The sequence below is a fragment of the Diceros bicornis genome, chromosome 26, assembly GCF_020826845.1.
Source record: "Diceros bicornis minor isolate mBicDic1 chromosome 26, mDicBic1.mat.cur, whole genome shotgun sequence".
NCBI lineage: Eukaryota > Metazoa > Chordata > Mammalia > Perissodactyla > Rhinocerotidae > Diceros > Diceros bicornis.
Window position 1 is genome coordinate 46,924,026 of NC_080765.1, and position 15,165 is coordinate 46,939,190.

Here is a 15,165-nt window from a genome sequence, read left to right on the forward strand (position 1 = left end):
GCCCGGGAGCGCCGTCCCCCAGCACCTCCCACGGTCACCACCCCAGGAGCTCTCCAGACCCTCTCATTCTGGGTTTTTATGGTGATTAGCTCAGTCTCCAGCCTCTCCCCTCCCCAGAGGTCAGAGGTTGGGGGGTGGGGCTGAAAGTTCCAACCCTCCAATCACATGGTCAGTTCCCCTGACAACCAGCCTCCATCCTGAAGCTACCTAGGGGCCCCTAGCCCCCATCCATCTCATTAGTACACAGAAGACACTCTGTACTGCAGAGATGCTAAGGGTTTTAGGAACCGTGTGCCAGAACCTGGGACATAGACCAATAATATATTTTCCATCATACCACCAACGTAGTACATTAACTGATTTTCCGGTGTTAAACCAACCTTACATTCCTGGGGTAAACCCAACTTGGCGTGGTGTTTCAGGCCCTAGTCTTCTGGCACCTTATTGAGGACTTTGTGTGTGTGTTCATGAAGGGTATATGTCTGTAGTTAGTTTCCTGTCTCGTGGTGGTCTTGTCTGGCTTTGAGGTCAGAAAAGTACCAACCTCGTGGGACGAGTGGGTATGTACCCCCTCCTCTTCTTGTTTGGGCTTCATTCTTAAATGTGCTGAGTTGTCGAGTGTGTGGGTTCTGCCTCTTCCTTCCACAGGAGATGGACCCCCCTCAGCCTTTCCCCAAGGAGATCCCACACAATGAGAAGCTCCTGTCCCTCAAGTACGAGGTGGGCCTCCTCCCTTTGTACTCCTGCCCCATGTGGCCCCTGGCACTTTATCCCCTCTCTCCCCTCCACCCCTACCCGCTGCATGATGTGAACCTGGAGCGTCGGGTCAGTGGTCAGTGTTGTCTCTTCCATCCTGGTCTGCAGAGCTTGGACTATGACAACAGTGAGAACCAGCTGTTCCTGGAGGAGGAGAGGCGGATCAACCACACGGTGAGTCTGGGGCCCAGCAGCCCAGGCTGCTGCCTCAGAGGTGTCTCCACGGCCTTTGACCGTGGTGCAGTGTCCCCTCGGAGCACGTGCCCCGCTCTGCACTGCCCTGGTGACCGAAGGGCTGGCCTGGTGGTGCTCTCCGGCCCAAGTGCAGCAATGCATCGCCTCCATCTCCCGCCCCTCCTTGGTCCTCGATCCTCCTGCCTCAGATTTTGGTGTGTGTCTTGGAGCGAGAGACACCTGATGCCTAGTACAGGAAACCATGTGTGTCACTTGGTTATGACTTAGAAGGCTGTTCTTAGAGATGTCAGCTGTGGGGTCCAGAATGTCAGCAGCTGATTATGAATTGGTTGGGGAAGGTGTGGGATGTTACACGCACACTCCATTGTCTCCGAGACATTGACAAGAGGCCACCTTTGTAGAACTTGGGGGTCCCGAGTGCAGCACGCAGTGTGTGGTGGCGGCCAGCAGAATTTCAGGGGCCAGTCACGCCATGACGAGAGCAGCCTATGACTGGAGATCTCGCCACCACACCCGCTTCTGACTGGTGCCTTCCCCCCGGCAGGCCTTCCGGACGGTGGAGATCAAGCGCTGGGTCATCTGCGCCATGATCGGGATTCTCACAGGCCTTGTGGCCTGCTTCATTGACATTGTGGTGGAGAACTTGGCTGGCCTGAAGTACAGGGTCGTCAAGGACAATATCCTTTGTCTGTGACCGTGTGGCACAGAGCGACCTAGCGGGAGCAGCCCCCGGCCTGTTGTGTTTGCCGTCCAGTTGGGGGAGGCATGCCTGAGGGGACAGCTCTGTCCTGGTTGGGCTGTGGAATGTCTCTGAGCTGTGCGGTGAACGCATGACCCCCAGGGGCTCTGGGGCAGCGTCACACCCGGGCGGGTGCTCCAGGCCCAGAAGGCGGGGCCGCGGGGGCGTGGTGCCCGGTGGTAAAGCCGCAGTCCTCCTTGATGAGCCCCAGATATCGACAGGTTCACGGAGAAGGGCGGGCTGTCGTTGTCCCTTGTGCTGTGGGCCGCACTGAACGCCGCATTCGTGTTCATAGGCTCTGTGATCGTCGCCTTCATAGAGGTACGAATGGCCACGAGGAGGCTGTGGTGGGAGTCGCCTGGGGGGTAGGAACTCCTCCAGCTCACCCACCCGCAGCTTCTGCCAACGAGCTTCCCACTGTCAGACTGCGTGCGCTGGACCCCTCTGGTGCCAACGCTAAACGGTTGAGTCAAAACAACAAACACACCTGGCCCTCGTCACCCCCGACCTTGGGGTGCTGCCCCCGTCCACCCTGCTGCACGTGCCTGCCCCATGCCGTGAGGACACGTCTAGGGGGTGCCCCTGGCCTCAGACCCTCCTAGGGTGCTCCTCCATTCCGGGACTTCTCTCGTAAGCCCTTCCTATGGCCTGCATCTTTCTTTGCTTCTGCCTTGTCGTGGGGTGTTGAAGGAAGAAGGGGCAGCATCCAGAAGCTTCTCTTTGGGGTCCAGTGTGGTGCCCCCTCAGAGGGAGTGAGGAGCTCTGGCCCCTCTCAGCTGGTGCGTGACATGTGCCTCCCGTCCATCCAGGAGGAGTGTCCCCTCCCTGCGTCCTTGGGGGACACTGGGCCTCCTTTCATCTCCACCCCGACCTCCTCCCGTGTCCCACAGTGTGCGCTCCCCCAGGGGTAGCTCTGCATCTGGGGGGGGAAGTGAAAAGTCCCTTCTCTAGGTGGCCCGTCCCCCCATCTCGGGCCCTGTGTGGCTGTGGCAGCTCACCCAGCACAGCCCAGCTCAGTGTTCACCTCTCTCTCCTTCCAGCCGGTTGCTGCTGGCAGCGGGATCCCCCAGATCAAGTGTTTCCTCAACGGGGTGAAGATCCCCCATGTAGTGCGGCTCAAGGTAAGGCGCAGGGGGTGACCTCTGGCTGGGAGCTTGGTGCTCAGCTCGGGGTTTCTTTGCTGAGGTTGGGGCGTTTCGTTGGCCCACCTGCACCTCCACATTCTCCCGGACCCATTTCGCGTGCTGCTGATGAGTGTGTGCAGGGATGTGCTGATGGATTTTATGTAAATTTTCTTTGGAAAGTGGTACACACTTTCTCTTGTGCATGTTGAATGAGGCAGAAGTGCTTTGCTGTGCGTGTGTTGTGATCACAGCCGTGTAGAACGTGTGTGAGTTCTGGCTGGTGGGTGGCGGCTCACGAGGAGAGCCGTGGGGAGTGATAGACTTCAGGGCGTTCTTCCTTTTTTCAAACTTCCTGAATACCCATTATCCTTAGTATTCTCGGAGGCCCTGATTCCCAGAGGGTTGGGAAGTCATGATTCCTCCTGCGGCCGTCTCCAGGTGTGCGGTCAGCGTGCCTCGGCCTAGGCTTTGCGGGTGGCTTCTCTCCTGCCCCTGCCTGGGGAGGGGGTGCCCCCAGGGGTGGAGGTCAGTAGCGCCGGTGGACACAATCTAGGGGAGCAGAGCGGCCTCGGGGTGAGGGCTGTGCTCAGTTCCCTGCAGCAGAAGAGCGGAGTGGACCTTGGGGCTGCTGGGAGTGGCGTCTGACCTGTAGGAGCCAGAGTAGGTAGCCAGGCGGTGGACAGGGACTAAGGAGAGTGCTGGGTGAGGAGGTGCCCCTGGAGTGTGAAGAGGGGCACCATCACCACTTTGTTCACGTACTGCACACAGCCACTCAGTAGAGAAAGTCTGAAGATACAGGAAGGCAGGAAAGAATGGGCCGGAAGCCCACCACCACCGACACACTGAGGTGCGCTGCCCTCTGTGCACCTGTCTGGTGCTCTCCTGTCTGGGCTGTGCTTCACATGTGCCGTTTTGTTGCTCAGCATCTTGGACTGTGTCTGGCCTTCCCCAGACGCTTGACATGTCTTCCTTTGTGTTCCAGACTCTGGTGATCAAGGTGTGTGGTGTGATCCTGTCCGTGGTGGGAGGACTGGCCGTGGGAAAGGTAATGGAGTGTGTGGCGCTGCCCTAGCCTGAGTCCCTCTGTGTGCCACATGGGACCCATGGCCAATTTGTTCTCTGTGAGGTCATGCTCATCTGCGTGTGGCCGTCCTGTCCTTCCAGGAGGGGCCGATGATTCACTCAGGCTCCGTGATTGCTGCTGGGGTGTCCCAGGGGAGGTCAACGTCGCTGAAGCGAGATTTCAAGGTGAGTCCTCCCTCCTGATGTGGATGATGACCATGAGGGTGAGCGTGAACACCCCTGGGAGGGCCGGCGCCCCTCCTGCTCTGTACAGGCGTGCTCTCCCAGGACCTATACTTGACATCGCATCTGAGGGTCTCCCCGGCGTCCTATCCTGGGGGCTTTCCTGGGGCCTGACCAAGGAGTCCGCTCAGCCTGATTCTGGGTGTTTCGTGGGGATGTGCATTTCCTGCAGGGGCGGTCTGTAGCTGTTAACAGCTTCTTAAAGGACTATAACCAAGAAACACATCAGGAACGACATGTACAGATTAAAGATGCTGAATTTTCACAATACGCCTCAGAACAGTGTTGTCATGTTTCCCTAAGGAGCCCCCAGCATTTTAATGGGTATTGCACTGAATTTCTAGGTTTAGAGACAGTTAACACTTTTACAGTACAGAGTCTTTCTTTTTAAATCAAGAACACATTTAAGTTTCTCATTCATTCAGTTTCGTTAGGTCTCAGTGGAGTTTTGAGTTTATTGATACGTCTCTTGTGCAGACCGTGAAGTGTAATTATTGCTGTGAATGGGAGGTTTTCATGGTTTTCCCTTGGTGGTTGGTGTGCGGGGCAGCTGTTGTGGTGTTGCTGCCACCTTTGCTTCTGCAGTCTCTGTGAATCCAGTGGTTGACGGGGCGATGTCCCTTCCCCGTCCCTCCCCTCCCTCGGCCCCGTCTCCGTGGCCTCTAGCCGACCTTCTCCCTTCCTGAGAGAAGTGCCCTTGGAGAAGCTGGCTGAGCCTCTGTGCCCCGTGTGTTCCCGGTTCAGATCTTCGAGTACTTCCGCAGAGACACGGAGAAGCGGGACTTTGTCTCAGCAGGAGCTGCGGCTGGAGTGTCCGCTGCGTTTGGAGCCCCCGTGGGTGAGGAGGGGCGGCCCTGCCTGGTCTGACGTCGCTGCCCGTGTTCTCCTGCGGTGTGAAGGGATGGCCTTGGTGTTTGTGGACTTTGAGTGTGGGCAAGGACATGGGGTGCACCCCGAGAGGCCCTGAGGGTGGCCTCTGATGTGGTCCCAGTGCCCTGGTGTCGGGGGTCGTGAGGCGGCAGTGGGCTCAGGGTTCCCATGGCCTGGGTGGGCACTTCAGGGCTGGGCCACTGGCCGTTCCAGGTGGGGTCCTGTTCAGCTTAGAGGAAGGTGCCTCCTTCTGGAACCAGTTCCTGACATGGAGAATCGTAAGTGCCCGTGGACAGCTGCCTCTCCCTGAGCAGGCCGCGCTGGCGCCTGGCCTCCGTGTCGGGGCAGGTGCTGTGCTCTCGGCCCCCGCTTTGGTGTCTTCACATGAGGATCTGTTGAGCCGTGGTTGGAGCCAGGCCCCCGGGTCCGTTATGGTTCTGCCTCTCACTTGACCTGAAGTGTTGGCTGTCATATTGCCACCTGTCCCTCCCCTGTCATCGTAGACATTGTCCACCCTCGTTCTCCTGCCCCCCTCCCCCCACTGGGAGCCCCCAGACCCCACACACCTCCTTCCCTTGGCTCTGTCACTGGCTTGCCCCTGACACTCGTCCAGAAAAGGCTGCGACCCGGCTGGCCTGGCTGTGAGGGGGCCTGGCCAGCGAGGCCCCGACCCCTTTCCCTTCAGCTTTTGAGGGTCTCCAGGTGCCTCCTGAATGACAGGAGGGGAGGCAGCCCTTCCTCCTGCAGCCCCCTCCCCAGCTCCCATCTTCCCCAGTTCTGGGCATCTAGCTGGGTGGGCTTGGTGCCTCGGACTGGTTGCCGTGCTCCTGATGGCGCCTGTCTCCCTCTCTGCCTGCAGTTCTTTGCTTCCATGATTTCCACCTTCACCTTGAACTTTGTCCTAAGCATCTATCATGGAAACATATGGGATCTGTCCAGCCCGGGCCTCATCAACTTTGGAAGATTTGACACGGAGGTAACCCACCATGTTGTCCTCCCTCACTCTTTCTGGTTCGTTCTTGGTGTGGGGCTAAGGCTGTGTACTTAAAGATCAGCCTGAGAATTTGAGCTTTTGGAAGAATCTACATCTTACCTACGAGGTTGAGCTCTTGTCTGTAAGCGCCAGGGGCGCTCTAGGAAAGCGCACTTCCAACCTGGCCGTGCAGGCTAGGATGCCCGTCCCCCAGTGGGCCCCTCCAGGGGCATCTCAGCCATCCTCAGACTGTCGGACAACAGTGCTGAGTGTGGCAAGCCAGGGAGCTCGTGCCGTGGCTCACAGAGTACGAGTAGGTGCAGGCCAGTGTTTCTAGGGAGGCCTGGACCATGCACCACCATAGCCACTCCTGGGACGGTTCTCGCACACACGGAGACATCGGGGCCTCCTGGGTAATCTGGTCATGAGATGTGTTCCTGGGGCTGTCCCTCGTTCCTGCTCCCCTTGCCTCCCGCTTTGGCCAAAGCTCAGGCCGTCCCCCCTTCTCAGGTGATGGAGACCTGACTGAGGAGCAGGTGAAGCCTCAGAAAGATAAAAACCTTGCGGGGTCTCTGATTGCCTCCCAGACCAGCCTGTGTGAGCAGGAGCACAGGCTGCTCCAAACTCCCAGCATTCCCTGCGGGTCCTCCACAGCCCCATGTGACAGGGCCGGGAGGTTCCCGTGCGTGTGGAGCAGATGCTGTACAGTGTCTGATCCCACGTCGGATGACGTTGTCCCTCATAGAATGTTTGCTCTCTCCCTCTCTCTGCACAGACTATGGTGTACACGATCCATGAGATCCCCATCTTCATCGCCATGGGCGTGGTGGGTAAGGGCCATTCCCGCACAGGACACCAGCCTGCCCCGGCCCCACGCTGGGCCATTGCTCTCGAGACGGCGGCAGGCACCTTCCAGCAGGACCTAAAGCATGTGGTGGGGACAGGGCCTGCAGGACTCCAGGCTTGGCCAGCCTTGAAATGGCCAGAGAGGGACACGGCCCCCACACCCTGCTTGCTGTTCCAGGGCTGCCTGGGGTGGGGCTGCACCCACTGACAAGGGAGCCCAAACCTGGGGAGGCCTCGAGCTTTACTTCCATCGGCGAAACCCCTACTGACCCTGGGCGGCATTTGTTACTCTGAAAAACCTTTTCTTACCTTAGAGAAATAAGCTCATCTGTCTGTCAGGGTGTGGTAACAGAGAACACATGTTTTCACGGCCCATCTGCTCCTGTCCCCTCTGCTGCCTGGGCAGCCTCCACCTTTCTTCCTTGTGTCGCTTACACACAGCCCCTTCCCCGTTGTAGGTGGTGTTCTTGGAGCCGTGTTCAATGCCTTGAATTATTGGCTGACCATGTTTCGAATCAGGTGAGAAGCCTCTGTTTTGTGGATCGAGTTGACAGGTGTGGCCCCCAGGACTTTGAAAATAGACAAGTAGTGGGCTCTGCGCCCATGGGGCTGCGTGCCCCTGACTTCCTCACGATGGTTTGTATGCGAGGCTGGGAATGTGCGGGGCTGGGCTAGGAGGGGCCTGGAGGGTGAACCCCTGGGCAGGGGCAGCACCTGTGCGTCCAGCCCCCCTGGAGTTCAGGGCCTTCCTACCTCTCGCAGCCTTGGCCTGGTCTGCTCGGGGTCAGCACGGGTCCTTTTGCCATGAGAAACACAGTTAATTGGAGTCCTCGGGTTTTCTGAAACCTTTGGGGTGGCTCCTGGGTTTGCAGAAGCTCTTCTTCCTTCTCGTCCTCCTTGACCTCCTGCACCACCAGAAATGCTGTTGGAGAGTGCCTGGGGACGGGCGGATGCCGTTTGGGAGTAGCCATGCTGTGTCACCCTCCTAATGAGCCATTGGCTCTGGTGGGGTGGCTCGGTCCAGCGTCTCTTTGCTCTAGGTACATCCACCGGCCATGCCTCCAGGTGATCGAGGCAGTGCTGGTGGCCGCTGTCACGGCCACAGTCGCCTTCGTGCTGATTTACTCGTCGCGGGATTGCCAGCCCCTGCAGGGAAGTGCTGTGTCCTACCCGCTCCAGGTAGGACCCCTGGGCCCTATAGGCAGGCCCACCAGGTGGGTCAGGCAAGGCCAGACCTCCCTGGTGTGTTTCCAGACAGGGTTAGGTGGCCTGCCGGGCACCAGGAGAGCGGGCTGTTATGTTGGATGGAGTCACACCCTGTCGTCCTCCCAGAGTGGCAGCCTGGCAGGGTCTGCGGGAGGACTTCAGAAGTGGCGGCTCATGGGTGTGGATCTGAGAGATGTGAAGCTGCATGCACAGGGAAACCTGTACACACGTGTTCACTGCAGCACGCCTCACAGTATCCCTCAGTGGAGTCAACCCAAACATCCTTCAGCTAACGGACGGATAAACATGTGCTCCCCCCGTGTAATGGGTTTATTCAGCCATAAAGAGGAGGGAAGCACTGGCATACACTACAACACGGATAAACGTTGAAAACATGATGCTCAGTGAGGGAAACCAGACAGGAAGGAGCATATAGCATATGATTCTGTTTATGTGAAATGTCCAGAACGGGCAAATCCGTAGAGACAGCAGATTGGTGGTTGCCAGGGTCTGGGGGAGGGGGGACGGGGAGTTTACATCCGGGGCACGGATATAAACACGCAGTCAAAGATGTGGGTCTGGGGCCCCCACGAGATGCCTCTGTTGAGGCTGTGGGGTCGATGAGGCCAGCTCTCCTTGGAGCCAGCCCCTTTATGGGCTATGGCCGCAGGGCCCACAGCTCTGCTTAGCCTGGGAAGGGCTGGGCCTGTTGTCACCCAGGACGCTGATGCTTGACCACTGGGTTCTGGGAACATGCTCATGGTGTGAGCTCTGGGGTCTCCTTGTACCCCAGGGACAGACTCGTGCAGCCCAGGGGTCCCGTTGACCAGCCCCTGCAGGGCTGGATGTGCCTCTGAAGCCCTTGCTGTTGCTGGGTGTGGCTGTTTGCATCGTGCCTCTTGTCTGAGGCCGCAGCCCTGGAGCCTGGCCCCATTGTGTCGTGTGGTTGTCACCTGGTTCTGTGCAGGCCGGGCCTGCCCCGTCCCGCAGACCGTCTTCTCTCCCAACCCCGCAGCTCTTCTGTGCAGATGGGGAGTACAACTCCATGGCCGCGGCCTTCTTCAACACCCCAGAGAAGAGTGTGGTCAGCCTTTTCCACGACCCCCCAGGTGCGTGCTCATGCGCAGTGCTGTCGCCCGCATGTCCCCACCTGGGTTCAGTCCCTTCTGGCCTGGTCTGTGACTGACCCCTGGACACTAGGCCCAGGCCTGGGTGACGCCTTTTGGCCGAGTGTGCCCTGTGGGCAGAGGTCACTGCCCTTGCTGCGAGGGTGGGCTGCAGGGGCTGGCTGCCAGGAGTCAGCTGGTGGGTGAGCACCAGGGGGGCCTGGCCAGGCTCCCCATGCTGTCTCCTTCTCTTCCTGGAGGGGCCATGGGAGCTGTGTCCATCTCTCATTAAGCTGATCTCGTCTTCCAGGATGAGTTTTTTTTCTGGGTGCTACTTGCATGCATCACTCTCCGTCAGAACAGCCGGCGTGGTGACTCTCACCAGTCCGTGGCCTTGCCAGCCACACAGGTTTTGAATTAAAAACAGGTTCTGGGGGGGCCGCCCCAGTGGCGTAGCAGTTAAGTGCGCGCGCTCCACTGCTGGCGGCCCAGGTTCAGATCCTGGGCATGCACCGATGCACCTGCTTGTCAAGCCGTGCTGTGGCGGCGTCCCATATAAAGTGGAAGAAGATGGGCACAGATGTTAGCCCAGGGCCAGTCTTCCTCAGTAAAAAAAAGGAGGAGGATTGGCGTGGATGTTAGCTCAGGGCTGATTTTCCTCGCAAAAAAAAAAACAAAACAGGCTCTGAATGCAGACCACTGCTTTTCAGCATGCATCTCATATTTCACTGGTCCTGCCACTCCCTAGGCAGAGGCCTCGCCTCTCCCGCACCCAGAGGGTGCCCGCAGCACACAGGCCCACCATAGCGCCTGCTGCATGCACCTGGAGACGGAGCAGATTACATCTGGTCTTCCACCCTGTAGCTGCTCTGGGACCCTTTAGGTGGTCTCTAATTGTTTCCTGTCGCAAGGCCACCAGGAGCCTCCTGATTCTTAGGCCTCTGTGCTTGTGTGACGGGAGTCCACGCAGTTTCACAGAAAGGCTTTTAGATGTCAGGCAAGGTTGAGCCCTTTCTAAAAGGAGCTGAACAGGGCCACCGGGCGAGCACCAGGTCCCAAACATGTCAGTTCCAGGGTTTGATTGACATCTTCCTGAGTCTGGAAGTCATCTGTGTGGACTGGTGGTCTCCCTCCCCTTACCGCTGGTGGTCTGTACTGCAGTGCCAACGGTTTGCACAGACCTCAGCTGGCACCTTCTCTTGGCCCCAGGTCACCATCCTGCTGGTAGCACTGGACCCCGCCTGCCAGGCGGCCGTCCTCCTGCTCCCAAGGCCCCATGCTCTGACCTCAGAGAATGTGGCGATTTCTGGGGGTCCACCAGGGTGTCTGTGACCAGGAGGCCATGACTGGGCAGTTGGGTGGGGCGGTCCTGCTCAGGTGCAAGTCTGTGAGGCAGGCCCTGGCCAGCCCCCTCTCCCCTAGGCTCCTACAACCCTGCAACCCTTGGCCTCTTCACCCTGGTCTACTTCTTCCTGGCTTGCTGGACCTACGGGCTCACAGTGTCCGCCGGTGTCTTCATCCCGTCCCTGCTCATCGGGGCTGCCTGGGGCCGGCTCTTTGGCATATCCCTGTCCTACCTCACAGGGGCTGCGGTGAGTGGGGCTTCTCTACACACGGAGTGGGGGCTGGGGCCACTCGGGCCGGGCTGCAGGAGCCGGTGACGGAGGAGGCGGTACGTCAGGCCTTGGCCCCGCCATGCTGCCTCCCCGGTCTCTGCCTCACCCACCTCCATGGTCACTTGGCGTGTCTGTCATGTATTTTACTTTTTTCACTTCATTCAGATAAGATTTTTTAAAAACTGTAAAAGAGGGGCCGGCCCCGTGGCTTAGCGGTTAAATGCGCGCGCTCTGATGCTGGCGGCCCGGGTTCGGATCCCGGGCATGCACCGACGTACCACTTGTCCGGCCATGCTGAGGCCTTGTCCCACATGCAGCAACTAGAGGGATGTGCAGCTATGACATACAACTATCTACTGGGGCTTTGGGGGAAAATAAATAAATAAAATTATAAAAACTGTAAAAGAGGCGCAGCGAGTCTCCCCTGCTGTCCCTCCGCCTGCCCCCCCCACCACCCAGGCTCCAGAGTGTGCGTCCTCAGCGTTCCTGCCAGAGCCAGATTTGTGTTCTCTGTTGAGATCTGAGTCATGTACCATAAATCCACCGTTTTAAAAGCCTAGGCCTCAGTGCTTCTTGAGTGTGTCCACGCAGTTGTGGAACCTTCACTGCTGTCTAGTTTCAGGATTCTTTCATCACCCCAGGGGGAAATCTGCACTCCTTCACACTCACTTCTGTGTCCCCCAGCCCCTGGCGTCACTAGTTTGCTTTCTGTCTGGAGTTGCCTGTTCTGGGTGTTTCGTGTCAGTGGAGGCACACGTCCTGGGCTTTTGTGGCAGCTCCTCTCACTAAGCGTCATGTTTCCAGGGTTCATCCAAGTGGGAGCACGTGTGGGATTTTCATTCCTTCCTACACTCCTGTGTGGTGCTGGCATTTCTGCGCGGACCGCGGTCACTGACACATGCATGTGCCAGTCTGCCTCCCCTCACATACCCGTAGCTCTTTCCCCTCCTCTGTAGAGCGCGTCCTCCTATCCCCTGTTGCGAGGTCTCCAGCGTGTGCAGATGGCAGAGTGCATCCCTGAGAGGGGCACGCCTCTCTGCGGCTGGTGCTGGGCCCTGTGTGTGAGCTGGAGGATCCCCTCCTGGTTGTGGAATTGCTGGGCCCAATTCCACTGGAGGTGGCCTCCGGTGGTGTCACTGCATCTTGGGTTTGGGTAGGGGCTGTCACCTTCTCTGATACTTCAGGTCTCTGTGTCATCCCACAGATCTGGGCGGACCCTGGCAAGTATGCCCTGATGGGAGCGGCTGCCCAGCTGGGTGAGTCTTGGCTGCTGCGTGGGCGTCCCAAGGTCGGGGGGCCATCTGCCTGTTGGGACATGAAGGCCGGGTGTTCACTCCATTTCTGTGGTCGTTGGCCAATGGGCCACTCCACCCTGGTGTGCGATTGCACAGGGTTGCTGTCCCCACCCAGTGCAGCTGTAGAGAGAGACCATTGGGGTGAATGGATGGGATCACTGGCCTGCACAGAGAACACAGGCGGCCTGCAGAGGCTTGTGACTCCCCACTTCACCCCAGCCCAGCCCAGCCCTTCCCTCCCCTCGGGCAGGTGGGATCGTGAGGATGACGCTGAGCCTGACGGTCATCATGATGGAGGCCACCAGCAACGTGACTTACGGCTTCCCCATCATGCTGGTCCTGATGACCGCCAAGATTGTGGGGGACGTCTTCATCGAGGTGCGGCTGGTGGAGAGGCCTGCCTGCTGCCTCGCCCTCGCTCTGGGCCCCTCCCCATGCTCCTGCCTTGGTGCCTGAGACTGTGGGCCTTGGGGGTCTTCACTGGAGGGAATGGGGCCCCTGTGAAACCATCCTCCAAAGGGCCCCTTGCTTCGGGGGGGCGGGTGCAGGGCAGGACCCCTCTCTCGGTGGCAGGCACAGTGCGTCAGCGGCCTCCCCCCTCCTCAGGGCCTGTACGACATGCACATCCAGCTGCAGAGTGTGCCCTTCCTGCACTGGGAAGCCCCCGTCACCTCGCACTCGCTCACCGCCAGGTACCACGGGCCGGGGCTGCGGCTTATCCCATCTTGGTTCAAGCTGAAGGCCTGTGGCCTGGGGCTTCCTCCCCATGCTCAGGATGGGGGTGTGGGGGCGAGTGGTGCGGTAGATGCTTCTGGGAGGTTTGGCGCTAGTGGCCTGGAGCAGGAAGGAGGCCGCGTGCGTCTGTGCAGAGGTCTGGGGGAGTGCTGTTCAGGCGTCCAGGCTGTGTAGGCGGCTGGCCCAGGGCTGGTTCTCCAGGGTAGCTCCCGGGGGGTCTCCAGGCTCCCGGGCTCCTTGTCCCCGGGTTTCCTGAGTCCAGCAGACTTGTGCCTGCTGAGCTTTGACTGTTATGAAGAGAGAGGGCTCAGGAAGCCCCCAGGGGCACATGGTCGCAGTGTGGCCGACAGTGGACGAGGCGCGTGCTCCTCCACAGGGAGGTGATGAGCACGCCGGTCACCTGCCTGCGGAGGAGGGAGAAGGTGGGCGTCATTGTGGATGTGCTCAGCAGCACGACGTCCAATCACAATGGCTTCCCCGTGGTGGAGTGTGCCGACGACGCCCAGGTACCGCCGGGTGGGGCGGGTGTGCTGGGCGTTCCGTGTGGGCCTCCCGAGCGTGCATGTCTGCCAAGTGTGGTCATAGGAGCCTAGAAACTCAGCATTTGAGTTTGTAGTAGAATTCTAGCTACAGAAGGATCTGAGCCCCTCGTGGGAAGACGCGGTCTGTGTGAGCGCAGTCCCTGCTGGTTAGGGTAGTCACGCCCACGCGTCCTGTGGCCATGCCCCAAGCTGCCCATCAGCCGGGGAGTGGAGGCTGTGACTTTGTCAGGAGGGGTCTTGACAGGATGTGCAGCCCACCAGTCATCCTGCGTCCAGAGGTTGGGAGTGAATTTTGTCACGGCTGAGTCTACGTCTCGCCCCTGGCAAACACTACAGCCTCCCGGTGCTGCACTTCCTTGCTCTGTGGTGCAGGGCCTGCTCCTGCTCCCGGGCCGTGTGGGGAGTTAATGAGCCTGTGCAGGTGAAATGCCTGCCACAAGACCAGGCAGTGACCATGTATCCGTGTGGAACCTGGCAGAGCTGGTCAGGCAGGAAGGGCCACCGCTCTGGGGCTCCACCCGCCCGTTTTCAAGGCCATCTGTTTTCCCACAGCCGGCCCGGCTCCAGGGCTTAATTCTGCGCTCCCAGCTGATCGTCCTGCTGAAGCACAAGGTAGGCCCATCGGGCCACTGGGCGCCTCCAGGGCAGCGAGAGACGCTCGGCCTGACGCTGGGTTTTGACGCAGTGCTGCCCACAGGTGTTCGTGGAGCGGTCCAACATGGGCCTGGTGCGGCGGCGGCTGAGGCTGAAGGATTTCCGCGACGCCTACCCCCGCTTCCCCCCAATCCAGTCCATCCATGTGTCCCAGGACGAGCGCGAGTGCACCATGGACCTGTCAGAGTTCATGAACCCCTCCCCCTACACCGTGCCCCAGGTGCCGGGGGGCTGCAGGGCGGGCCCCACTTGCAGGGTCACCAGGCGGCAGGAATCCTTGTAGAATGCTTCTGATAGCATGGGGCAGCCTTCAGTGGCCGCCACGTGAATGCACTAGAAAGTGTATTGGAGGGGCCGCCGTGGGTCAGAGGACGAGCCGGGAGGAGCTCTGTGGTTACGCCAAGGAAGAAGTGTAGGGAGTGGGGGCGGCTGCAGAGCGGGACTCCAGGGGCCAAACTGAGGCAGGGCCAGACAGCGTGGAGGGGAACGGGCGGTTCAGGACACATCCTGACGTCCCGGTGGTGGTGGGGTGTTCGAGGGAGACTCTGACCCCTCGTTGGGCAGGTCCCGCCTCTGCTCTGCTCTTGGGCGGGGCTGGCGTGTGAGTTGACGATGTGCCCACATTGTAGGATGCGTCTCTCCCGAGGGTGTTCAAGCTCTTCCGGGCCCTGGGCCTCAGGCATCTGGTCGTGGTGGACAACCACAATCAGGTGAGTGCGCACACAGGTGAGTGTGCACACGCGTGCGCACACACGCACACCCGTTTCCTGCTCGTGCGAGCCGTGGAGCAGGGGTGTGGGGCCAGTGCACCCTCTGCCTCCAGACCTGCGTGCCCTGGTCACTGGTGTGGGCTTGCTCCCAGCTCCTGCAGGGACTCTGAGGCCTGGGACCCAGACTGGCCACGTGCCCACCTTGGGGGCTCCTCCAAATGGGGCTGCCTCCCAACACACACAGGGCAGGGGCTTCCACAGAGGCAGGTGGGGCTGCCAGACCCCTGTGACCTGGTTTTGTTCCCACAGGTGGTCGGGCTGGTGACCAGGAAGGACCTGGCCAGGTACCGGCTCGGGAAGCGGGGCCTGGAGGAGCTCTCGCTTGCCCAGACGTGAGGCCCTGGCCACTGCTCCTGGGGTTCCCGCCTCGCTCCGTGTGCAGTGGCAAATCCAGCGCCCACCAGACCTCGGGGACCAGCCAGCTGGTCGCTGG

The 15,165-nt window shown here is 59.8% G+C and overlaps 1 protein-coding gene across 3 annotated transcripts in view; it reads left to right on the plus strand.

The window, feature by feature from the left end:
• The window catches only part of CLCN7 (chloride voltage-gated channel 7), a 29,402-nt gene extending 14,237 nt beyond the window's left edge, over positions 1–15,165 (plus strand). For all 3 annotated transcript variants that reach the window (XM_058570397.1, XM_058570398.1, XM_058570399.1), the window contains exons 3-25: positions 649–720; positions 865–930; positions 1,496–1,628; positions 1,902–2,011; positions 2,731–2,811; positions 3,797–3,859; positions 3,979–4,062; positions 4,864–4,957; positions 5,203–5,267; positions 5,849–5,965; positions 6,738–6,792; positions 7,267–7,327; positions 7,849–7,987; positions 9,030–9,123; positions 10,543–10,712; positions 11,941–11,992; positions 12,282–12,409; positions 12,638–12,723; positions 13,143–13,272; positions 13,861–13,920; positions 14,006–14,182; positions 14,592–14,672; positions 14,982–15,165. In XM_058570397.1, the coding sequence (XP_058426380.1) occupies positions 649–720; positions 865–930; positions 1,496–1,628; positions 1,902–2,011; positions 2,731–2,811; positions 3,797–3,859; positions 3,979–4,062; positions 4,864–4,957; positions 5,203–5,267; positions 5,849–5,965; positions 6,738–6,792; positions 7,267–7,327; positions 7,849–7,987; positions 9,030–9,123; positions 10,543–10,712; positions 11,941–11,992; positions 12,282–12,409; positions 12,638–12,723; positions 13,143–13,272; positions 13,861–13,920; positions 14,006–14,182; positions 14,592–14,672; positions 14,982–15,068 (2,205 nt within the window). In that variant the 3' untranslated portion in view covers positions 15,069–15,165. The remainder of the gene's footprint in view (positions 1–648; positions 721–864; positions 931–1,495; positions 1,629–1,901; positions 2,012–2,730; positions 2,812–3,796; positions 3,860–3,978; positions 4,063–4,863; positions 4,958–5,202; positions 5,268–5,848; positions 5,966–6,737; positions 6,793–7,266; positions 7,328–7,848; positions 7,988–9,029; positions 9,124–10,542; positions 10,713–11,940; positions 11,993–12,281; positions 12,410–12,637; positions 12,724–13,142; positions 13,273–13,860; positions 13,921–14,005; positions 14,183–14,591; positions 14,673–14,981) is intronic.